Raw genomic sequence first — 24,682 nt, 5'->3', positions numbered from 1 at the left:
TTGTCCTACACCTTTATCTACACCTGCTCCTAAAATCAAGTATTTCATTCTGCTAATGAATGTTTCATGACAAGTAACACATTTATATTATTAGAATTAATAAATGAAAAAGAATCTGGCACGAGACAGTGGATATGATTGCATAATTTGGCAACTGATTGATTAGAAAGGCATTTGTAATTACTTTCTTTTCAGAGGTTTCCTTATATATGTCAGGGGTCTAGTAATAAATAAACCCTCCTTTCTGATGATACTGCTCCTGTGAACTAGTGATCGCACAAACACATCAAATGTCATAGTAGGCGCGTGGGTGCGGTTGGAGACTGGACGACTGAGGCAGTGACGTGTCTAATGTTTAGAGCACTGAGGTCTCGGAGTCCTGAGGGGCACGTGGCTCCAGAGAGCAGAGCGAGCGCACGAACAACGCGCTGGCAAACGCTTCAAACCAATAAAAAGCACAGCTGGGCAGATGTTCCACGCAAATGAAAGGTGACTCCGCCGATGCAAACGAGTCGTGAAGAAAACACGTTCCATCCCCGTCGTCCCCGCGTATCTTCGCACAAGCGTCCGCGCTGTTGGCCAATTGCGCGTGACGCGCAGCGCGTCGCGGCCGCTCCGTTCGGGACCCACGTGCGACCGCCGCTAACGGCGAGCTGTCGTCGCGTCGAAGCGGCAGCAGCTGTAGCAGCTACGCTTCCAGGCCTGCCGCTGTCTAATTGATGGATCATTTTGCTCTTAATTTGACCTCCTAAGGCTGGTAATGCCAGGCTGCTCCCCACGCACACGCTCATACTGTGCTATTACACCCTTTGAAAAGAAAAAACACCCACACGCGCACACACCTGCTCATCACTAAGACTACAGTAGTAAAAGGGGAGGGCTCCCATCCAGCCACTGAGAGAAGAATAAACTCAGTCACTCAGTAAATTCATTCAAAATGCCAGTGTGGAATTGATTGTGCATCTCTTGCCCTGCGGTGCTTCTCCCCATCTGATCAATATTATCATTATTCTAATTATGCTGTGGGTTAGCTCTCGGGCCCCTGGTGAACTGATGGTCCCTATTAGTAGAGTGATATGCTGGTACTTGGAGGTGAAAAGAAGGGGGGGGGGGGGGGGGTTTGGTGGCGGCGGTGGTCGTGGGGGGGTCTCCTCTCACCTGCTGAGAGCAGCTGGAGGGGCATGAAAGCGGGAGAGGGCACGACCCGACAGGGACCGCCGTGACACCACGCCGGTGGGTATTTTTACAACTGCTGTCGGGCTCATTTGTATATTTTTTATTAAGCAGTAATGGTTCGCTGTGCTGTTTCGCCGGTCGGATGGCACTTTTACCACAGTGGTTTATGGTCAGATTATCTGCAACGATGGCATGGACGGAACCCTTGCTCCGGTTGGGTAAGTGCAACGTGCCCACAGCAGAAGATGGCACCCCACGGCTGAACACACACACGCACGCACGCACGCACGCACGCACGCACGCACGCACGCACGCACGCACGCACGCACGCACGCACACGCACGCGCGCGCGCGCACGCACGCACGAACGCACGCACGCGCACGCGCACGCACACACACACACACACACACACACACACACGCACACGCACACGCGCACGCGCACGCACGCGCACGCGCACGCGCACGCACACGCACACGCACGCACACACACACACACACACACACACACACACACACGTCACTTTTGGCACTACGGGACGACTCCCGTCCTCCGACACAAGAACACACACAGGTCACACCTTGGAGATGAAATGCTGTGGATGCAGATGAAGCAATGAGGTGCGAAAGAAGCACATCTGAACATGCCCAAAACGTCGTCCAACCCACATACTCTACACCACTAACATAGGATAACTTTACTTTTTTTTTAAGACATTTTTTTTTCTATTTTAATATTCTCAAACCCAGTAGCTATAAATGTAAAAGGAAAAGAAAGCAAACCCCATTTCCTCTTTTTTTTCAACCTGAAGCTAGTATTTCTTCTTAAGTTTAACTTGTAATATTATTAGTAGTAGTTTGTTGTATTAGTATCATCAATACTATATATATTACTGTTCAGAGCAATAAAAATGTTTGGTCCTTTGGTCCCGTAGGGTGAAAGATTTGCAGTTCTACTGTTGCTAGTGGAAACCTCAGTGACCTCCAAGAGTCATAGTTCTGCGCTTGCTGAGAGAGACGGTCAGAGAGTAAGAGAAAGAGGGGAAAGAGAAAGAAAGTCTGTCAGTGGACGTATAGAACAGCTTCTTTTTTCCACTGTTTTTCTTGATCTTCAAGTTTTAACCCTCATTTGTCCAGTACAGTAAAAGCCACAAGCGCCTCGTCCCTTATATATATGTGTATATAATATGTATATAGAAATCTATTTGTTGTTGCTGCTTTTTTGTTTGTTAGTTTGTTGCTTAATTAACAATTCAAGTCTCAACAAGAAAAAAGAGTTCTGTTGTTCAGTCTCGTCACATCTTTTTCTTTTTTTTCAGTGTTTTTTCTGCTCGTCTTCTTCTTGCACTGTGCCATCTGTTGCTGCTCAGTCCCCCGGTGACGCGCCCCCTCCTCCTTCCCTCGCCTCCTCATCATTTCGGCCGTAACCTACCGTACATCTTCACAAGTAAATGCTGATATGTCTTCAAAACTTCCTTATGTGTTGATTTTTTTTAAAAACATATTTTGCTGTCAAAGGAAAAAAAAAGTTTAAATCCTCCAAGATATCTTTACGTGTCCTCTAAAACCTGGAAGAAGAAAAAAAAAAAACAGAAGAAAAAGGCAATTTCAGATCTGGCTGCTCATTAAATTGTCATTCCACAGATCCATTTCTTTAAACTTTGGATAGTTCAATATGGCTCTATTATACCAGTGTAATGGCCTGAAGAGAGCGCACCCAAAATGGCACACCAATCAATCTTTGTCAATCAGGATGATGACATTTCCCGTAATTAATCCGCCTACTGTGCTGCATATGAAATCCACTCTGGCCGTTTCCACGCGTCTGCTGGTTCTTACACTCCGATCTTTAAGGCTTTAGTTTTGCATTCACCCAACGGCGTATATTTAATCTATTCAATTGGAGGTTTTGAAGCAGTGACACTGCAGCCTCACCTGTGCTGCTGCGATGAATACTGAAGGTAGGCTGTGTCAGTAAGGGCGGCTGGCATCCTTCGGTCTCTTTAGCTGAACTTTCAACCTCTTCATCCCAATCTGAAAGCCGTTCATGGCTTGTATAGCTGCCTGTGCACTAGCAGGGTTGTCAAAGCTCACAAAACCTGCGAAACGAAACAAGGTTATTGACTTTATTCAAAACGCGGCGATTATTTACACTTAAACAAGTTTAGAGGCATGGATTTAATCCCATGTTTCCAGGGACACATACAGAATGAGAAAGAGGAGGTTTATTGAACATTTCTCCTTTCACACTTTGAGCGTGTCTACCCTCTGATCGAGCCTAGATGGCGCTGTTGAGGCAGGTAACGCTTCACAGGCTTCTTAACAAACTCGCTGCCTGATGCAACACGGTGTTAGGTTGTTTTCCTAACACATAAAACAGGTCTGTTTGCTCTATTCTCATGCTATTTTAATGACTTGTCCACACCATCTGCTTTTAGTATCCTAACATTTCATCAAGATAAAGCTAAAATAATAAATATCGGGACGTTGAATACAACAATTGGGGCCAGACTGCTGCACAAAATCAGCATCCAGATGTTGTGTCCTGTTTTTCGTTCTTTCTCTGCTCTGTGACCCCTGAGCCGGATGTGAGGGAGACAAACATGGGAAGACTGTGGAGGTTAACTGGCAAAGGTCAGACTGACAGTACTGTATGTTATAACTCACTGAAAATCAAAGTGAGGCTTCTAATAAACCATGAGCAGTTGATTTGACAGTGTGTCTCTTACACTTAATCAGCATCACAACCAGGTCATGAATATTTTCTCACTATTTAACTTAATATTGTTCTTTGTGCCGACATCTAAAGAAAACCCTAAATATAGCAACGAATGAGGGCAAGTTAATGCGCCAAGTAGTTTGACTAAAACCAGAGCGAGCAGAGTTCATCTCAAGGATACAGAACCAAAACCCCCTCGGTGAATTTCCCCCAAGATGCACCCCTCCTCGATCCTGTGCCGAACATCCTGTTTCCATCATGTGTAAAAATAAAGCCTTGAGAATCCAGTGACCAGAAACTGCAGTGAAACGTGTCTCCGCCTGATGCGCTCCCCTGGGTGCGCGGTGTCATTAGGAGCAGTCGATGACCCAAGAAAAACAGCAGCAGCTCCTCTGCGTCCGCGGCCGCCGGGGAGACGCGTCCGCCCGAGCTGCTCGGCTCCGGTTCGGCCCATTAGGACGGGGACCGGGGCGGCGACGAGGACGGAGGGAGCAGGAAGTCTGCGGTGACCTCTTAACCCGGCACCGGGTTAACGCGCTGAGGCTGAGCTTAAAGCCCCCCCCCCCCCCCCCCCCCCCCCCCCCCCCCCCCCCCCCCCCCCCCCCCCCCCCGCTCCGTCCCTCACACCTCACAAGCGCTCGTCTCCTCCCTGTCGCTCTCCCACCGTCGCTCTCGGTTTGCTCCTCTTCCTCCGCTCCAGATTAATTACATCAGCGTGCTGCCTCCTTCCCCAGGCATAACATTATGTCGCAAATGCATAGTGTATAAGTCAATACTGCAAATAGCTCTGCGTTCATGAATTTATATGTTATTAGGTTTCTCCGGGGAGACAGGACTGGCAATCAATTTTGAACAGGGAACTGTGGTTCCCTGAAGTGAAAACAAATGCTGATCCATAATTGTCATTTGCCTTCCTGGCCCCCGTTCCCTGCCCGCCTCCTCAAAGGCTCCAGGAGCCCGGGGGCGCGTTGGCGTGTGCACAGTCGGGCAGGACAGGACCCTCGGCCGTGCGGGTATTGACAGATATTGGGGTTATAGGACGGCTGCACGGATGCTGATCCAGCACTTCAAGGTTTCCAGGTCACACAGCTGCCGAACAGAAACAAGGACGTGGTCTCTGATCGACTGCGTGGTGACGAGTCGGGCTGTAATGTACTCATGGTGCTGGAGTCATCAAGATGCAAATTCAGGTCATTCAGACAGGGATGAGGATCCATCAGGCCTCTGTGTGTGTCTGTTCAACATCCACTGGAATCTACAGCATTTGGAAAAAATGATATCTCTATTTTTGCCGCGTGAAAGTAAATAGAAACCCGTTTTTTGTTCTTCACGCCTAAACTGTGAGCTTTTGCACAACACCCACAGATGTCACAAATATTTTGAAAAAAGCTAAGAGAGAGCGGGTTTTGTTTTAAGAAAGCAGTGTGAAAGCAGTAATTATGCCTTTACTTTGCAGCGTTTATTCCAACAGTAAATGTTCCCCTGCTGTAATACGCAATAAAATGGACCATCCAGACCAATTCTTTAAGGCTAATCAACCCCCAGCAGCTTGTTTCTGAGTCAGAACATGGTCATGACACCAGGAACAGCGGAGGTCCGGTGCACTGACTCAGTCAGGAACTCACCAAAGCACTTGCTCTGGTTGGTTGCCCGGTCCATGAACACCTTGGAGGAGATGACGGTACCGAACGGCAGGAACATCTGCATCAGCTCGTTGTCTCCAAACTCCTGTGGCAGGTGGTAGATGAACAGGTTGCAGCCCTCGGGACCTGAATCCAGAGAGGGATGGACACAGACACAGAGGAAGAGGAGGGGGGAGGGGGGCAGCAGGGGGTCCGGGGGATGAGGGATACAGACACAGCTCTCAATTTGTCGTTTTCATCTCCCATCTGACTAAATCAAGATAAGTGGAAATAGATTTTCAGGACATCTGTGACATTATCAGTGATAAAACGTTACTGTTCTTAAACACACAAGAACAAATTAAAAAAGTTTTTTTTTTGCTTTCATTTCCCGATAGCGAACGGATACAGAGGCAAGCGCTATTTACGTTTGACAAACTTTTCAGATTCAATGTAGATATGACGGAGTGAATCGAGATGGTAGATTACGCTCCCGAACGCAAATGTTTGCAGCGCGGTCCATGTGCTGGAAATGAAATCAACCCCCTTAAATTTCATTTAGATATTAACTCGTCCCATTTCCCTGCTCTCCTCCAGCCAAAGCGTGCTCACAGAAGGAGCAGTAGCATTGACAGCCACGCAACGCTGTGGCTGTAATTATGACTTTATAACTTTACATCAACCAGGCTACACAGTATAATGTAGTTCTATTGGCACATCTTAATCATCCTCAGGATTTATTTGGGTATTAGCTGAGATGAGGTGCGAACTGCGTTCAGCAACGCTCTTCTCCCAGTCACTCCACTTTATTTAGCCATTACAGAAAATGAGATGTGTATGGCGTTAAAGCAATATTCCCCACATTCTTTCTATATGTACTACACACAATGAGGTGTGTACCGTGTAAAAGCAATATCGCTCGCTCACGCTCATCTTCTTTATATATCCATTACACGGGATGAGATGTGTGAAGTGTAAAAGTAATAATGTTCTCTCACCCTCACCTTCTCGTTGCTGCTGCTGCTGGATGACCTGGGGAGGTTGGGGCAGTGTCTGGCCAATGGGAGTCAGCGTGGTGGTGGGGTAGATTGCTGCAGCAAGGTGGGAAGAGAGGGGGGGGGGGGGGGTTGTGAAGAAAGGCGGGGGGCGTGTAAATGCCGGGATCCCACAGAGAACGGTGTCAAGGATGCTTAATGTGAATCACACAAGCATGTCATGTATAATCAACGCCCGCCTGATGTTATTCCAGAAGCCAGCCTGAATATCTACATTTATTAGCAAGGCGTGCGTGTGCGTCTCTCACCTGTGTATTGCTGTACTCCGGTGAAGGCTTGCTGAAGGGTGTCAGCGGCGGTGGGGCTCTGGGTGGAGTAGGGGGGCAGGCCGTTGGTGTACACCGTCTCCACGGCGGGATGTCCGTTGGGCTGATGGGGGATGCCGGTGAAGCCGTTGACGATGGGCGTGACGATGCTGGGGACGGCGGACGTGGTGATGTTGGCCGGCGGGGAGCTGAGGCCTGCGGGGAGGAGGAGCCGGCGTTAGCGGCCGCAGGCAGCACGCAGACGCTCCGCTCACACACGCGCCGCGTGCGTTCTAGGGTTCACACGCGGCGAACACCCGCGCACGTCCTCGCATAAGCAGCGGCGGCGCCGACAGAGGGAGGTTGGCGGCGCCGCCGCCGCTCCCCTCTAATGCAAGGACACGGCCGCGGCGTGAGTCTGTCACACAGCCGCCGCTCGTGGTGACACATCCTGCAGGAGAGCCGGGGAGTCAACCTGTGAAAAATGAGCCTGTCTGTAGTGTTTGCGCGATATCCTGCTGGCGCCTACTGCTCAAGATGATGAAACCACTATGCAACTTCTGAGAGAGACGGGGGAAAAAAAGGAAAAAGATCCGGTCTAGATAGAGGGCGATTGCAGGGGGAGATGTGCTCCAACGAGCAGGTAGTAAAAACACAAAGACGCCTCTTCCTTTTATACGTCGTAAAAAAAAGTCCAAATCACAACAGCTGGCAGTTTGACAAATGGGTGGGGCCCAACATATATGATACATGCCTGAAAGGCAGCTGCAGGACGGTTCATGAGTGGAATAGGAATTGCATGCTCCTTGTCCTCTCTCATTCAATGCATTTTAAAAGAACCCTTCTTTGGAAAGTGTTTCCAATTATGCGGGGAACGTCAAAGTACCCATTCTGAGCGGAATCTCACTGTGTGATGGTCTCTCCAAAGGAGCTGCTCCGTGGCAAAGCATCCGAGCCCGTTGAAGTACAGCTCCCCCGAGGACCACCTCTCAATCTGGAAACCCTCACCCTGATTGGACAGAAAGCCCAGGTTGTCACGGAAACAGTCCTGTATGCCATATCCCCACAATCTGGTGCCTGAGTAAAGAAGCCCCTGCGAGAGGTGGTCCAGATAGGGTACACAATCCAGTGTACAAATAACACGCGCTGAGATTTATGCTAATGCTGTACATCACACGCTGGAACCCGCCACCACAGTAATATCATATACATATTTATATGAAACTGCTTATTCCTCACTCGCTACCTTCTCCTCCTCCTCCTATCCTTTCCTGTCCTCCTCCCGCTCCATCTCCTTCTCATTGCCTCAGCATTTAACTCATGAGGGGTCTGACAGTAAGGCAGGCAACGGCAGTGACCAGGGGAATTGCTCGGGTCCAGCGAGGGCTGTTGTGTCTTTTGTGCTGGTTTCAGTTTTTTCCCGGCGCCTCCCCACGATTGCTTGTTTCCTGGGGAGCCGTGATGAATTAGACTGCAGCTCAGGCCCATTCTCCCACCAGGACCCAGGAGACCGCCGCTCCTATTCTGAGGACTAGAGACAGCTAGTCTGCTCAGGCCACACGCACTCTACTGTACCGCCAGATAATGCACCCTCTCCATCATCAGGCAAATTCATTTTCCGAGGCTTAGCGGTGCTGTTGGAGCCAGCGTCTACGTGTGCGCGGCACTCGTGGCGATAGTACAGTAGGTGGTGGCGTGGACCCTTTGCTTTCCATTCCCGGGGCCCAGTCTCTCGTAAAGGAGAGTCCGTGACACGTGTAACAGATTGGGGTCACCGTCTGCAGTCTGGTTATTATGTTGGAAATGTCACAGCAGGAAATATTAAGTGTAATAAAGACAACAATGATGGTGCGGTGAGGTAAAACATTTACCACAGCGACTTAAGGGAAGTGAATGATAAAACATTCAGTCGGTGTCTGTTATGGTATGTTGGGAACACCATGCCCAATAAAACAGTGATTACAAGTTGGTCATCCTCATCTTCCTCCATCCTCACGCCCAGGATTCCACCAAGAGCCAGGCCTGAAATGGCAAAATGTCCCCCACTGTCCTGAACTAGAAAATAACAAGGCGTTTTCATTTTATCCTTCAGTGGATATATACTGTACTTCTGGCACGGCAGTAAATTGTATTCATAGCCTCTTTACAATGCACAAAGTGCAACTATACATGCGGCTGTCAGTCTGTTCTATGTGTATTGGCCTGTAATAATGACATGTTGTTCCCCGCTCGGGAAAGTGCCACAGGATGGCAGATTATACTGTGGATTCTATAGAGCCGGCTCCTAACTATCACTTCTCAGCTTTTATTACTGACAGAAAGACGCCTGAACTGATAAACATTATGTATATGTGTATGTCACATATATTTACAGGATATGATGGAAGCAAAATAACATTGGTATTTGCGCCGGCTGCTTCTCAGAGGGTAAAACTGTTGATTTGCACTTTGCGATGATTGCCTCATGAAAGAAGTCTTCGCATGCGACAGAAGTATTTATTATGCTAATTATACATTCAAATCAGTGAGGACTGGTGTACCCATACTGGAGAGTGCAGTCATTACCAGCACAAGGGCTGTCATTCGCTGGAGCAAGTAATAAGCACTCAAAACAGATGCTTTCATCGAACTGATTTAAAATGTGATGCATTTAGACTCCGAGAAAATGTCTGTCTGGTTCTTAAAGTGTGAATAATAAATCTGAATGAGGAAGGGCCGGCGCTTTCAAAGACCAGTGGGATACAAAGGCATCGCTTGGATTGCACCAAATATAAAGTTAAAGCAGAACAACCAATGATAAATAATGATGATGTCACATATACAGGAATCCAATGTGATATTTACAATAACAGGTTTGTGACTTAGCACATAATCAGTGAAGTGAAGGGACTCCCTTAAACCTCATTACTAAAAATATCACCTTCTCTGCTCCTGCTTCGCTGCTAACTGCAGCGCTCCAGGGACTCATGTACATACAATGCACTGACCATAACAATGTGCCCCCCCCCAACCCCCCGCGTCCCAGCAGACCCAGCTGCTCGCGCAGACCTCAGCTTCGCCCGGACGCACCGAGCGGCTGCGGCTCTGGAGGTGTTCGCTCACTCCAGGAATACGGGCGAGCGGCTCGCGCTCGCTCTGGGGACCGGCTCGTGCTCCTGATGCAATAGTCCTCGTGGAAACTGAAAGTGGGGAAATTTGTATCCGAGGGACAGCGGGCATTTTTCTAAACTGATATTTTGGCTTTGATAAATGATGTTAAATCCTAGAAAAGTGGGCTATTTGAGACCAGTAAACAAAAGACACTCAGATGTTAGTTAGCTACTTAGAAACGTACAGTAGCTCCACATTTTTAGCTTAGCGGCTAACCTTATTAACCTTTAGCGTTTGCCTTTTCCAAAATTACCCCATAAATATTTAAGGCGTGTGTGACGTGCGCGTCACTATGGAAGACAGCTGCACATATTGAGAGAGATCACTCTGTCAAACAGCTCATTAGTGTCACGGTGTTGTTCTGCATCAAAGGTGGAACCGTTCTCCGATCCGGCGGGATGCGGCGCCGCGCACATCCCGCCGCCCGCGCGTGGGATTTTCTCCGACTGTGGCGCATTTGAAGTATATTTTGTGTAGTATGTACTTGTGCATATACGGCGTCACTGGAGCGCGGCGCCACGCGACGGAACATTAGAGCGACTTTGATTGCGCACTCCTCACATCGCACCAAAGCAGCCTTGACACGGCGCCTTCCTTACCACACACACCCAGCGGGAGGGAAGCGGGATCCCTCCCATCCCTCCGCTGCCTCCCCATCCCTCGCTTTCTCTCCTCCCTCACCTACTTCATCGCCCGCTCTCTCTTCCCCTGCGACTCTTCTGTCTAACTTTTACTCCGTCTACAGTGCTGAGGGAGCGGCACCTGGTGAACATTATTTTCAAAAAGCATCATCATGCATCATTGTAAGGATACATGCTCTAATCAGCTGAGCCATCTGGCAAACGGCTTATGCACCATCAAGCTTAAATGCTCTGCATCTGTTGATCAAATGGATGTCTCATTGTTTTCCGAGTAACCCCCTTAACCTCTGCGCCTCTTCGTGCCTCGGCTTGCTGTCACAAATGAGGCTTTTCATGCTGCAAAGGTTACGCTGATCGTTTAAATGAATGATTAAGGCCACTCATTTAACTCGAGATCTGTCCTTGAGTCCTCGTGAGAAGGAAGAAGCGGTGGATGTAATTCAGAAAACCCGTACTGTAACCATTACAAGGCAATAGCGCTCACTTTGGTAGAAACAGGGCCATTAACCTTTCTACCTCTCTTGCATTGCATGTACATTTTTCATAGCTTCCAAATGTCATAATTCATAGGTTTGTTGTGGACGCTAATGTAGTCGATGAGACAACTCAATGCATAAATGAAATCTCTGTCAAAGGAGCGAGGCAGTCTGCTCCCAGACCCTAAAAACAGATTCTAATATTACAATAAATTATTCCATTGACTTGTGGCAGACATCCTACAGTCTCTCAGTAGTTTCAGAGTCTCTGGCCTACTTACACAGGCAGCCTTGCCAGTAATGTTATGTATTCCTTCAGTGAAGTCTAAATAAATCATAGCCACAAGTGCGAAAAAGAAGAGAGATAATAGCTGCACATACCAAAGCAACATGCTACTGGAGCTGCTGGCAGCCACACTTCAATCAGTGAACGAGGGGAAGCGTGTTTTGGGTGCACGCGTGTGATCGAATGCAACAGCCCAGCATGTGAACTCTGCTTGATGGGGCCATTCGCATTTTGTTGGAGCTGTCAGAAAATTGTATATGAATTATTGAGGTCAAAGTAGATCGCACTCATCATATTACACTAAGAGGCATCTCTAATATTTTCTCTATCAATGATTAATAACTTAGCGTTCAATAATAAAAGGCAATCAGCGGACTGCAGGTGTAACTGAAATGGCTCCACTTCACTGCTCATTCTCACAGATGCTCTTTTGTTTCTCCCTCTCTCCCCCGTCTCTGAATCACAAGCATAAACGTGTGTGTCTTTGCCTAATCCGAGCCGCCGGTGCTCCCCATCGATAGGAGACGTCTCTGTTCTAATACATATGTAGTTTTGTTGATCCTTCACCAAAATAGACATACAAACACAACTCAGCGGTATTTTGTTTCCAGTAAGGAAAGGTTTGGCTTTCCAGAGGCTACGGCGAAGAAGACATTCACAAAGAGCACAAACAATGTGATAAGACTGGAGGATGAAGCGTCCTCACACACACACACACACACACACACACACACACACACACACACACACACACACACACACACACACACACACACACACAGGCTCGCTCCTTGCGGTACGGTTGCACCCTCTTTCATCAGCACTATTGTGGTGCAAGCCCAACGCAGAGATCTTGAATTGCCACACTGTCAGTGTTTTACCCATCAAAATAAGAGACTTCTCAGCAAGACCGGGCTCCACTTTTAATCACTGTATCTGATTGATTATGCCCTCCCAAAACTGCACACTTTGCACCGAAAAACATCACTGTGAATATTTGACAAATGGGCCTCCTCTCTAGATATATTGCCTGCAGTAAAGGTAAGCATGTGTGTGTCTGCCGCCCTGCTCCATTATCTCTGTCTCATGTATGGCACAACATTTGGCTACTTGATTAGAAGCTGTAGCATTTATTTGCCACCTGTCATACGGATTCTGTTTCAACCGAATGGTTTGATCTGATGAAACCAATATCAAACAGGTATTATAGAAAGAAACTGTACACCTTTTCTACAGAAACCACAGCAGAGCCGAGCTTGAATATAATAGCACAGCGAGCTGGTTGGATGCCACGACCATATGCAAAAGGATTTGTCTCTCTTATAGTGATTGGTTTAAAGTTACCAAAGTCATCGCCTTAAAAACTTAATACTGCAGTGTTGACAAAGCAGGTGAGCAGAGCACAACAAAGACTTGGATACTGTATTATTTATTTGGGCTCATGCCTTTGTTGAACGAAGAATCTTGAAGTTTCCTCTGTCTCAAGGAAAATAAAGCACTGCTGAATAAGCAAATGTTATGCAGTGGGGTAGGCATTTCAAAGTCCTTCCCTTTCCTCTGTAATGTATCTGCATAGGAGGTGTTTGTTATGGAAAACAAAACCAACTGCATGCAGATCATGCGCAAGTGCTTCAAAGCACAAGGTCAAAATACTACAGGGAAATTAGCGTCTTATCTGTAAACTTACTTATTGATATTCTTTATTCTGCTACTGCTGCTATGGCCGAACCTTCCCTGCATTCACAAACAACATAAACATGCAAATCCAACCAAATGTTGTTGGTTTTTTTTCATCCCGGCGTCTCTTCCTCTCCACTAGAATAATTTTGGATTACTAGTCGGCAGCCACTTGGCCTCGCTGTAGCATTAGTTTTTATCCTCACTCTGCACACACACACACACATGCAAATATCCATAGAGACATTATGAAAAACACAAATGTAATTTGCACACGAGACACAAACACACCTACACACAAAACCTTTATACTTTCACAGGCATTAGGCATTAAAACAAGCATCACACAGCATCCTGCTCCTTCTTTCACTAAAAGAAGTTCACTCTAAAAACGCACAGTCACAGAAGGAAAGGGAATGAAAGTGAGTGCTCACCCAGGGTTTGATGAAACTCACCCGACACCGGGGTCATAGGGGTGGGTGGGAGGCTGTTGATGTTGAGTGCCCCCATCTGGTGGATCTGCGTGGCGGGGAAAGCCACGCTAGGCGTGAGGTAACCTCCGTGGCTTGCTGCCATGATGGCTGCCTGCTGCTGCATGAGCTAAAGAAGAGGGACACGGAGAGATAGGGGGAGGAAAGGTAGGTTGGATGGGACGGAGTGGAGGGGTGAGAGAGGTGAGAGGAGGACAGATGGTAATGAAAAATATAGTAAGTTGTGAAGGAGTGAGGAAAAAGATGGGAGAAGTTGAGCGAGCCGGGACAGAAACATAGCAAGGGGTGAACAGAGGGAGGGATGCATGTTGAGGTTGATGGATGGATAGTGCATGGGAAGTACAGAGAAAGTAGAGCGGAATAAAAGAAAGGGGAGAAAAAAGAAGCCTGTCAACCTATGTTTAGTGAATCTGCCTATCCTCCCAGCAGGAGGCCTGTCACCAGCTGCAGAAGCGATTTAATAGTTGTCTGTTGGGCTCATACAAATCAAGGCCCTGACATGTGCACATTATCTCTGCGCTCAGGGAACAGGCAAAGTTTGCAGAGGAGCTGCGATGCCTCTCCCCACAATCGGCAACCTTCACAATGCCCAGTGTGACTGTATAGACGTCTCCCACTCGCTTTGTTGTTCCCTGGCTTATCTTTAATTTTCCTGATGTATTTGACAAAATTGCTGCTTGTCAGAAACCACCGAGTTTCTGGGTGCAGCTGTAACACACGGAGGTTGTTCTGCGCAGGGTTCACGACGGTAGTCGTTCCGCTGACAAACGCTGCATTATGTCCCACACCTTAGATTTCGGGCCGCGGTACTAATACAGCATGTTAGTCCGAAAATTGCAAAGGCAGTCAATTTCCACCCACTGGACAATCCCACGAAGAGATAAAATCAATAGCTTTTCATTCACTTTGCATTTCTACTTAGTATGAAGTGAGAAGTGAGCGCCGGAGCTGTTTTCCATCCAACGCAGCCCACAGAGTGTTTATTCATACGCGCAGGACATGCTCACATGCACTGCTGCCCTGCACCGTGCACACACACGCACACTCATACACACGCACACACATACACACACACACACACACACACACACACACACACACACACACACACACACACATACACACACGCGTAGAGAGTGACAGAGGCTGAGTTTCTGCACAAACCACATGCGGAATGCCTAATTCAAAAGAAAATCCATCCTTGTACAATGGCTCTTGCAGCTTACGAACCAGTGGGTTTGTGTGGGGAATCGATACCCTCCTGCAGTCTGTGTACAGTAGCTGTCCTTCAGGCGCGCAGGTCTGCGTGGTGTAAGAATATAAACACAGCTGGGCCGACCTTTCGCACCCATCTCTGCATCTGTTTAATACTGCATAGCCGTGCGTGTCTGGGGAGCCGCTGATGGCCGTGTCCTGAGACTGACTTGCATAAGCAGAAATCAAACTCCTCTGCCACTAGCACTAATGCTAATGACGATAGTGTGAGACAGTGGAGGTAAAGACTGCCACTCTGCTTGTATTTGCATAGGAACCCAGCAATGGAAAAGCCAATTATTTTCCCTCAGTGATCCTGTCAGGTAACCTGAAAGCAGCTGTCCCCGTGCAGAATGCCCAGCAGTGGCATCTCATCCATTAGCCACATGCCTTGCCATTGCTATCTATTAACGTCTTTTGTCATTTGCATAATTTTATCAACGTGACAAATGGGGATCATCCATTCGTTTCCAAATAAGATGAATTGAGCCTTTAAGAGGGCAGAGCTGCAGGAGACAGCGAGGGAGCAGGGAACGAAACAAAAGCAATGACACAGAAACAAACAAAGAGCCGGGGCTCCCGTGCTTTGGCAACGCCATGACTGCCCCCTATTAGGATGGGAATAGGGCTGGACAGAGTCGGATGAAGGGTCTGACTAGGCTGGTATTAAAATAAATACACTGTCACATCACTCACAGTTTCTTTTGTCTCTCCTTGTGCTCTGTGCGGACTCGGGACAACGGGCTGCTTCTAATAAGCTTGCAGCCCGTTTGCTGTCAGCCATGTTGCCTTGCAGGACGCGCGCTGCAGGCCTGGATGCAGCGCGGGGTTGAGTCCTTGTGGCTCCACAACACAGCCTCTCCCCCAGAACATGGCTCGGATAATGCGAGCCCTAATGTCATGTGTCAGATTGTCACAGACAACAACGGTGGCATGTAGCGATGCTTCATTCCAAATTAAAATGCAACAAATTGGGAAGTCAAGCATGTAATTATGTTGGAATGCTGTTTTTAAGCTGATAAGAAAACAAGAGCAGAAAGCAGAGAGGTTATGTTGGCAGAAAGACTGAAAGTCGTTCCATTTTACTTTTCATGTATATGTGCTCTTTTTTTTTTCTTCTTCAAAATTTCAAAGGCGCCACATTCAAAAGCCACCCCCTTCTTCATTTCTGCACTACCCAGCAGATAGCAAATGTCTCTGTTGGAGAATGAACACAACTGGGTCTTCATCATCACAGACACAACCTTTTCTGCTTCCTCTTGAAAAGAAAAGGAGCGGGAAGAAAAGGCAGACAGAAACAAGGGAGACAAAAGAGCGCATGAGATGAAAGGGAGGAAAAAAAAAAAGTTGCCCAGGCTCTAGCAGCATTCATTTAGTGTCAGACATCTGCTTTTTTTATTGCAACCTGATGGCATTACTCTCCCCTGGTGCCAGCAGGCAATCACCTCTTTATCACATGGCAATTATCTCTGTAGCGCTGCTCTGTGACTCGCTGACTCTTAGCACTGTCACATGTGACCCCTTATAGCCCAGCCGGTCGCGGCGGGGCGGGAGACAAAGGGGGACAAAGAGAGACAAAGTGAGGGAGAGGGTGAGAAAGGTTGAAGCGAAATGAGAAAAAGAGGGAGACAGCAGGTCAATGAAGTAGAGTAAAAGACGGAGGACGAAAGCTCTGGGGCCTCATTTGCCACCGATGCTAGCAGGTTGTATTTCCATAAAAATCTCTGATGCACTTTGTTATGTGTGCGTCTGCGTGGACACATGCAGGAGCCAAATGGCGCAGTAATGTCTCACCATCATTCCTCATGTGGAGCTGGTGAGCGCGTCCCTCCAACAGGGGGAGATGTTTCCTAATATGAGTTCACAGTCATCATCCCTCTCATCCACCCACACACTGTCACTATTAGCACCGAGCGAAGCCACGCTCGTGTGAATCTATCTGGCGCAAATGCACCTTTTTAAGGAGGCCGGGGCGGCCGTCTCCCCTAAGAGGCCGGGGCCGTGCTAAAATGGCTGTCCCCACAAAGCTGCAGACGCCCAGGGAAGAAAAGTGACTTCAATCAAATCTAATCGTGTACAAATAGGATGTTTGTGTCTTGAAGGGGAGATACAAAAGGTAATAAAAGCTGGTTTTATTACTTGCATTGAGTGATTCAAGGCAGAACTATTATCAGTCACCGCTAACGCCGGAATGAAACACGGGATCGCGCTCGCTCGCTCGCCTTCGGTTTGTGTTTTATAAAATCACCTTTTTGCAAATAGGATGTTTCCTGTCAGGGCTCACCAGTGTCTGTTTCTATCGTGAAAATGGCACATTTCTCATTTTTGGCATATGTTGTCAGTGTTGTAACCCTCCAATTTGTGTTCCGTGCCCCCTCCTTCTCCTGGTTTGACTAAAATCCAATTTACTGGCTGTCAGCTCAACTCTATAATCCTATCCACTGCTGTAGTGGAGGGGTAGCTCTTTGAATTTACCATTTACTGTACTCCCTGGTTATAGCTATATATACCATCTCTCCCTACGTCTGTATTCTATACTGCGCTACCGCCTCCTCTCTTGGCCGGTGTATATGGAGAGTAGGCGAACATGTAGTGTGTCTTTGGAGATAAAGTCCTTTTTCTGTCACCGCAGGTTTCCTCGTCTTGGGGGAACGTGTGTAGTTTATCTCGCAGTGAAGAAACATTCATCGTATCACTTTAGCACATTCCCGGTGGGCACGGGCCAATCAGGGCTGCACACCACCAGTAAATGCAATGCAATCGTGACCGGACACCCACACTAACTAATATTTTCCTTTAGTCTACATTATTACTTAGCCACCAGTCCAGACAAATAGGCTCATAGTGCGATAGGAAAACAAGGGGCCATTGCGTCTGGTGTGCTCATTACTTCCTCAAAAGTTGAGGTGAGTCTATCTCCAAGGTTGCCTCCAAGTTCCTCTTCCAAGTTGCTTTGTTTTGCTGAAGTCATTACATACCGATACATGGCGTCCACCGCCTCTGTGATCTATAATACTAATACAAGGGGAATTTCACCTTCACTACCATCATTCATGCTGTATAATCTTTGTGTCGACAAACCACAAACGTGCAATTTCTCCTTCAGATTTAATGGTAATTGATTCTCTCTAATGCTGAAGTATCCCCAGTGCCCTTGTTACTTTTGCTTGGAACTCAATTTCCTAGCATCATCCTGTTCTTTGTCATATTATATGTGTGTATGAGCGAGAGAGTGGAGAGAGAGTGAAAGAGAGAAAGAGAGAGAGAGAGAGAGAGAGAGAGAGAGAGAAAGGGCATTTTCTGCACAGTGTATGAGTGTGAACACGCTTGTGTGCGAATGTATGAGTCGACACGGGTCTCTGCCACAGTAAATAAGAGTCATGGCCAACCTGAGCGGGGCACAATGGCCTCCCCGCAGACCACCGCCCCCACCGCCCCTTAAACATTTGCATTTCTCCACATTTTCTTGGGAAAGGGCTGCATTTCATGAATGGTAATAAAGGTGGGAGTCTTACTGGTGAGCGCACAAGAGATGGCCTCGCAATTACTTTGGGATGGTCAATTTGCACATTTCACACAGGCTCTCATAGCTGTGATATGAAAATGAGGGAAACGGATGAGCCCCTAAGACCCCACTGACATCAGCAATTAGTCCTGCTATCTTAAAAAATGCAAAAAACATGTAACTTTTTATCAGAAGAAGAAGAGGAAAAAAATCATGCTCTATAAGTTTTTCTTTCAATGTAAGAATTTATTTGAACCCACTTCTACTAGTTGTACCTGTGTGCGTGTGGGTGGGCTCTGCCTCAGCAGGGAACACTGCATTTGTGTGGAGATACTGTAAGTTGCCCATGCAATATTCCGAATCAACTGTGGCCCCTGAAGCATCTCATGGGCCCAGAGAGAGCTAGAGAGAGGGAGGGAGGGAGGGGAGAGAGGAAGTGTGATCGAGCACAGAGGGGGCTGTATGTGAGAAGACTGCATAAGCCATCTGAGCTCATCAAAGCGCCAGGGGTCCAGTGTGAGTGTGGTGCCGTGTCCTGGAGGCACGGTGGACATGTGTAGGAGGGCAGAGGTTTTGAAAGGCGCAGGGTAACGGAACGCATGTGTGCCTGAGTGCTAAGGGTGGATGTGACAGCAGGCAGCTCCGTAATGATCTGAGCACGTTCAGCCCATGCGGCTAATTCTCACTAGCAACGTTAGCAGGTTCTAATGACGGCACAAAAATATGCAAAGCACAACAAGCAATGTTACCAACTCTGTATTTTTGTAAGAAACATATATAAAAATTAATGCATAATATAAATATATGTTTGTGTATAATGATGCCTAGTGCTTATCCCAATCCACTTTCTAAGAAATGTCTTGTTAAATGTGCAAACAGTTTCACGTTCAGGCTAATCTGATGGCATCATTCTTATTTGCTATAAAAAACACAACCCAGTTCAAAGCTGTGCAGCTTATGTTATGCTTTCAAGTCATTCCTCTCATTGTCCCCAGATCGAATTCACAGCGGGGGTTTGATTAGCTGCATCAAACATCAGTCGCTCTGTCAGCACGGTCGGTGGAATTAAATGTATGAGCGTTATAGATTTTGACCTATGGTCAACTGACCTATATACCTTTTTGATCTTTTGCCCACCCGAGGGAAGAAGAAATATATCTGGTGACATGAGCTAATGTGGTTCTGTGCCGAGCAGATATGGAGCAAGCTTCAGATATTTCGAGCCGAATACAGGACACTGGGCAAATCCACAAGGAGGTTTCTGTAAAACTTGGTTTCTTCCTCAGTGTTCGCTTGCAAGTTGCCAACTTTGCTTTTCTGTCATTTGTTTATGAGCCTCTTCCAACAAATGCTTCCAAGCGATGATGTAAGAGAAGGGATGAATATAAGAAATGTGATACTAAAGCAGCCAGGAGAACTTTCCGCCATTTAATCTGTTGTTGATTTAAAAACTAGATTACAGCAGCTATTACAGTTAATATTAAAGCGCTGAAGATGAATTAAAACTCTGCATTTCTGCAAATATGGAGGCAGATCTCTTTCTGTCTGTGCCTTCTGGCTGGCGATGCAAATGTCTTGTCCAACTCACCGCATGCGCGTAAGAGCTGTAGGTGCTGAAGGGAAGGGCGATGGCCGGGTTGAAGATGCCGAACTGCCCGACCATCTGCTGCATACGTCTGATGGTGCGCTCCTTGTCCGTGTCGGCAAACTTGACCACCAAGCTGGAGGAAGCGCCCTGAGGGGATAGAGGGAACAGAAGCTCAGACAACGGAGGTCAGAGACAGTTAACCCCGGTTTCCCGCAGCCACCTTTAGCACTAACAGTGGCAAGCGTCCGCCTGCAGATGCCTCCGATGCGCTGAGTCACCTCCCAAAGAGTCTGCTATCATTTACCACACATTTAGACACAGGCGTTTATAGAGGGCTTCCTGGAGCATGACGAATAGCGCCGGTTATTATTTCTGATTTCTTGCTTTGCCATGTTGGTTTGCAACAACAACTGCTGTTAACATCGATACCTAATGAGCTCCTCTAATTGCATGTCAGAGGTTTTTGGGCATTTTCGATGCAACATCATTGCACATTTGTATTACTGCAGAGCCGTGTGCCTCATTCTGTGACTGGCATGCATAAACATGAACACAGCGGAGATGCCGGAAGAATAAAAACACTCTATTGAGCGCTGTGGGCAGATGTGCAGACACGGGCCCTTCATTCATACAACCAGGGAACCCATTACCTCGTCAGTTTATGGGGTGCACTTTGCGGAAATCTTTTATTTCACCTGTTTGAACAATTTCAGGTTATCGTTTGAGTAAAGACAGTAAAGTGGTCAAACAGTAAAATGTGGCTTATTGCACATGGAGAGTGTGTTTGGCCAAATATACAGAATATATTAAGGGTAAATGCAATGACTTCCAGTAAGATCAACAACCCGTAGTGCTTCTATTGACCTTGGTGAAAGGCTTCCTCTAAGAAAACATGCTATTCATGCTGTTCTCTTCCCCCTGCGTCCTTCCCTCTGCGGCTCTGGCTCCATCCCTTTATGAACACCTATTACCTCTTCCTGCAGCCCAATAATGAAACCAGCAGGTGTGTCTGCCACACACCCTTCATTAAGAATCTTCAAATGATTTAGCGCCACAGTTGACCTTTCGTGCGCTCCGCCTCTCCGCCCCTCTGTGCCCCCAAACTGGCCAATCAATGCACATAAAAGGCCGAAATATTACTCTGATCTGACAGAGCAGAAAGGTTGTTTGTCAGTCACAATAAGAGCCCCTGTGAAATTGACGCACCATTGTCAATAACAGTGGTGGCTGGTGAAGCGGCTTGATTGAAGGCTGACAAAGCACGTCTTGGGGTTTTTAGGGGGCTAAAGGAGACTTCCTGCTTTGCTTGGATTTGGGTCAAACCTGGCAGGAGCTGCACCAGCATTTACAAACCATCATTTCGATTTGTATTTATTACGTTACAGGCTTTCTTTCCTTTTCTTTATGGTTTTGCGCTGTTTGAGACTAAAGATATCAGCTGATAAAGACGTCTAGCGAGAGGAAGAGATGTTTAAAGACATGCACTGAACCTTTCGACTGTAGCTTATAGATTTTCTCTTTCTCCCCACTTTTTTCAATATTCCCCGTAGCCCTCTCCCCCTGGCTTTCTCGCTAGTTGAAACATAAGTTTAAAGGATTCTTAGCGAATGACTAGTTGGCTACATGGCTGGCTGCCTAAATAACTGTCTAGTTACTGGAGGTGAATTATTGACTGACTAGCAGGCTTCTTGTGTAGATGGTTGACTAACTGGCTGACAGATTAATCACCCAACTTTAAACCTGGTGACTAATTGTTTGGAACTGGCTCCCGGGAGCGCTACTTTGCAGCAGTAAAAGAATGTGACTGGATAAATTCTCGTTCCCAGTGGACGCCTCATCTATAATACAGAGCCCAATCACTTCAAGGTAAACTTTGGTTTGTCTGTTGTGTGTCCAGCCGCATCATTAACTGTATTATGAAGTTTAACTTTGGCAGAGTCCAGCGCAGGGCAGCGCATGACCAGAATACAGAAGAGACGAGCTAATACACACTGAATATTTTAGCTCACTCTCACCAATAAAGGAGGCTATTAAAGGCCTACTTCCTTCGATAATGAGAGCTGCAGGCTCCTGCTTTGCTGCTCTTATACTTGGGGAAGGCTGACTTTCATAATCAGAGGATACTGATTGGGAACTTTCCAGACAACTTCTTTTCCAAGTAGCGCCAGGGTTAGCTTTGTGTGAATAACAGAGACTCTGTATATATATATATATATATATATATATATATATATATATATATATATATATATATATATATATATATATATATATATATATATATATATATATATATATTTATATATTTATATATACAGTATATGTATGTATGTATGTATCGGATGCCCCCCCTCCACGAAGCTTTGTCAAGGTCTTTACACTGGTTCTTCTCGATGCACCTGAATGCTATGGCTTGTCAGCCGAGCATGTAATGCCACATTTGTTTGTCTGGCAGCTTTCCCCAGTTAGGGCTGTCAGGTTATCAGCGAGCAGAATCTTTATTGCTATAAAGAGAGGAGGATGAAGTACGAAGTAAAAGTCTCATTAAATTTTTAAGCTGCCAAGTATGAACAGAATCCCCCTGCCGGGCGGCTCCCGGCTGCCGGGAGAACCACTAAAGAAAGGAGAGTTAAACCAGGAGGATAACAGAGACTCCGATCCACAAGGAAAGTCTGCCTCTTTACTGTTCCTTTTCATTGCCAGAGAGGGTTGATGTGTGTCCAAGCTGCACTCCCTCATTCGAAGAGAGGAGATGCATAGCCAGCCATATATTCTATTTTAAACACGCACAGTATGCTAGCTCAAATTAGTTCAGTGCGAAGCTAGAAAGGAAAATGATCTGTGGCGTGCACTGATATAGTGCTCTACTGGTTCAAACATGGTAAAGGCCTTTACTGTGTTAGTCACTTTAGGACAGAACAAGGCCAGCAGTTATGGATGACATCCTGTCCTTATCATAAACAGGATTCTAATATTCTGACAGCAGACTGTCTGCAAATTAAATAAGGCCCCTTTTAATCTGTACTGAACAGGCCAACACATTCTATGCACATAGGCTGTGATAGACCAAAAAATGATATTAAGAAGTTATGAGTTAGTATTAAAAATTTATTTGACTAGAGTGATTCATTTGAGAACATGAGTACATAGAATGTGCTGCTCCTCTGGATACTGTTTGACAGTGTGAGGGTTTTACTATACACGTCCTTTTTATGACACCTTTACAATCAGGTTGTGGACTATAGACTTTATTATTAACACCCTAACACCACAACAGGACATAGAGAGCTGTGAGTATGCTACACTTTTACTCAGTGTCAAGTGCTGCAAATACTACAAAAATACTCACGAGAGAAAGATCTTTACTGTTTCATTTAGAAATACGTTTGAGAAGAAGTACAGTAACACAAATCTTGATACGGCGACACTAAGTCTCTGCATCACACTGAATAAACATTAATAACGTTGCTCTATTCCTGCAAAACCTACAGTTTCTTTAAATAATATCTAAGGCCTTGTTTCATTTTTATTATTTAAGGCAGCGACTTACTGATCTGTGCATTAAAACAATGTGTCAAATGAGATCTTGGCACTCTGCACTTGCACGTGCGCGTCCTCTGTCTGAGGTAATAGAGAAGATCCATCAGCTGGGGGAATCACGTTTGGATTTTCTTTTACCCTTTCCTCTTCTGTTCACACTGAATCATCGGTCTCTCTCTTCTGTGCAAACTTTACCTCATTTGCTTTGCTTTGTTCTGCTTTTATCCTCCCATCATCCTGCTCCATTGTTTCTATCTCAGTCCCCGCGTTGTATGAAAAAAAAAGAACTTCAAACTCAGCCTGAGCTGATGTGGATACAGAGTTGAAGTAATCGGCGAGGCTCTGTGGACGTGACCTGCACCCCCCCCTCGCTTCAGTGTAATTCTGTCCCAGGACTTGCTTTCTACACGGCCCAGCTGAATCTCAGCAAATTGCCATACTGCTTTGGTGTGTAAATGTTTAATTGAGCCAGGAATATCTGACACTATGTGTGGGTTACATGACGGAGAACAAAAGATGGCGGGATGATGCATATGTACATGCACATATGCATATTTGCTGATAAACAGCTATAAGTCACAAATGTATAAAGATGAAAACATACACAGTAGTAGTCTTGCTGTAGCAGGTTTTCTTACAATACACACAGGACATAGAACACACAAATAGCACAAACGTATTCAGCTCAAACTGCGTGAGCTGGAAAATGAGAAGGGTCAGGTTCTCTGACCCCGGCCCGTGGCTGTACGAACATGTGACAGTGACACAGGCAGAGGAGCGATGTGGAAAGTGTGTGTGTGTGTGTGTGTGTGTGTGTGTGTGTGTGTGTGTGTGTGTGTGTGTGTGTGTGTGTGTGTGTGTGTGTGTGTGTGTGTGTGTGTGCACACGCACTCATGTAAATGCACATCCCACAAAGTGCCTCTGTTTGTAGATTGTTATGTATGCACACACATGCGTGCGTGTGTGCGTGTCTGTGCACATTCATAAACTCTAAGGAGCCCGTGTTTGTGCTGTGGGGGATTGGCAGTAGATCTATCAAACCGCTGCAGTTAGTTGCAGTGTTATTATTCAGGACACCTCAACACCTCAGCTACCAGTGCTACTGGCTGGGCCTTATTCATGGTCATCAAGGCCTTGATACAGAAACAAATATTCTGTCTCACACGCACACGCGCATAAATATTATAATAGGTGAGAGGGAGAGTGAAAAAAGGGAGCGAGAGACAGAGAGATGTTGAAATGTGCTGGATCCACTCT

The 24,682-nt window shown here is 46.6% G+C and overlaps 1 protein-coding gene across 9 annotated transcripts in view; it reads right to left on the bottom strand.

Moving 5' to 3' along the window:
• Positions 1-24,682, bottom strand: part of celf5a (cugbp, Elav-like family member 5a) — a 144,008-nt gene continuing 119,326 nt past the window's right edge. For 2 of the 9 annotated variants that reach the window (XM_029149055.3, XM_029149054.3), the window contains exons 6-12: positions 19,886-20,032; positions 13,503-13,647; positions 6,821-7,033; positions 6,516-6,608; positions 5,521-5,664; positions 3,112-3,275; positions 1-2,744 (exon numbers count right to left, since the gene is read on the bottom strand). In XM_029149055.3, the coding sequence (XP_029004888.1) occupies positions 3,148-3,275; positions 5,521-5,664; positions 6,516-6,608; positions 6,821-7,033; positions 13,503-13,647; positions 19,886-20,032 (870 nt within the window). In that variant the 3' untranslated portion in view covers positions 1-2,744; positions 3,112-3,147. Of the gene's footprint in view, positions 2,745-3,111; positions 3,276-4,520; positions 5,151-5,520; positions 5,665-6,515; positions 6,609-6,820; positions 7,034-13,481; positions 13,648-19,885; positions 20,033-24,682 lie in introns of those variants that run through there. The other 7 variants (XM_029149057.3, XM_029149056.3, XM_029149050.2 and 4 more) reach the window with 5 other exon arrangements.

This window comes from Betta splendens, chromosome 4 (assembly GCF_900634795.4).
Source record: "Betta splendens chromosome 4, fBetSpl5.4, whole genome shotgun sequence".
Lineage (NCBI taxonomy): Eukaryota > Metazoa > Chordata > Actinopteri > Anabantiformes > Osphronemidae > Betta > Betta splendens.
The sequence above is the reverse complement of the archived record's forward strand: the minus strand, read 5'-3'. Positions and strand labels throughout refer to the sequence as shown.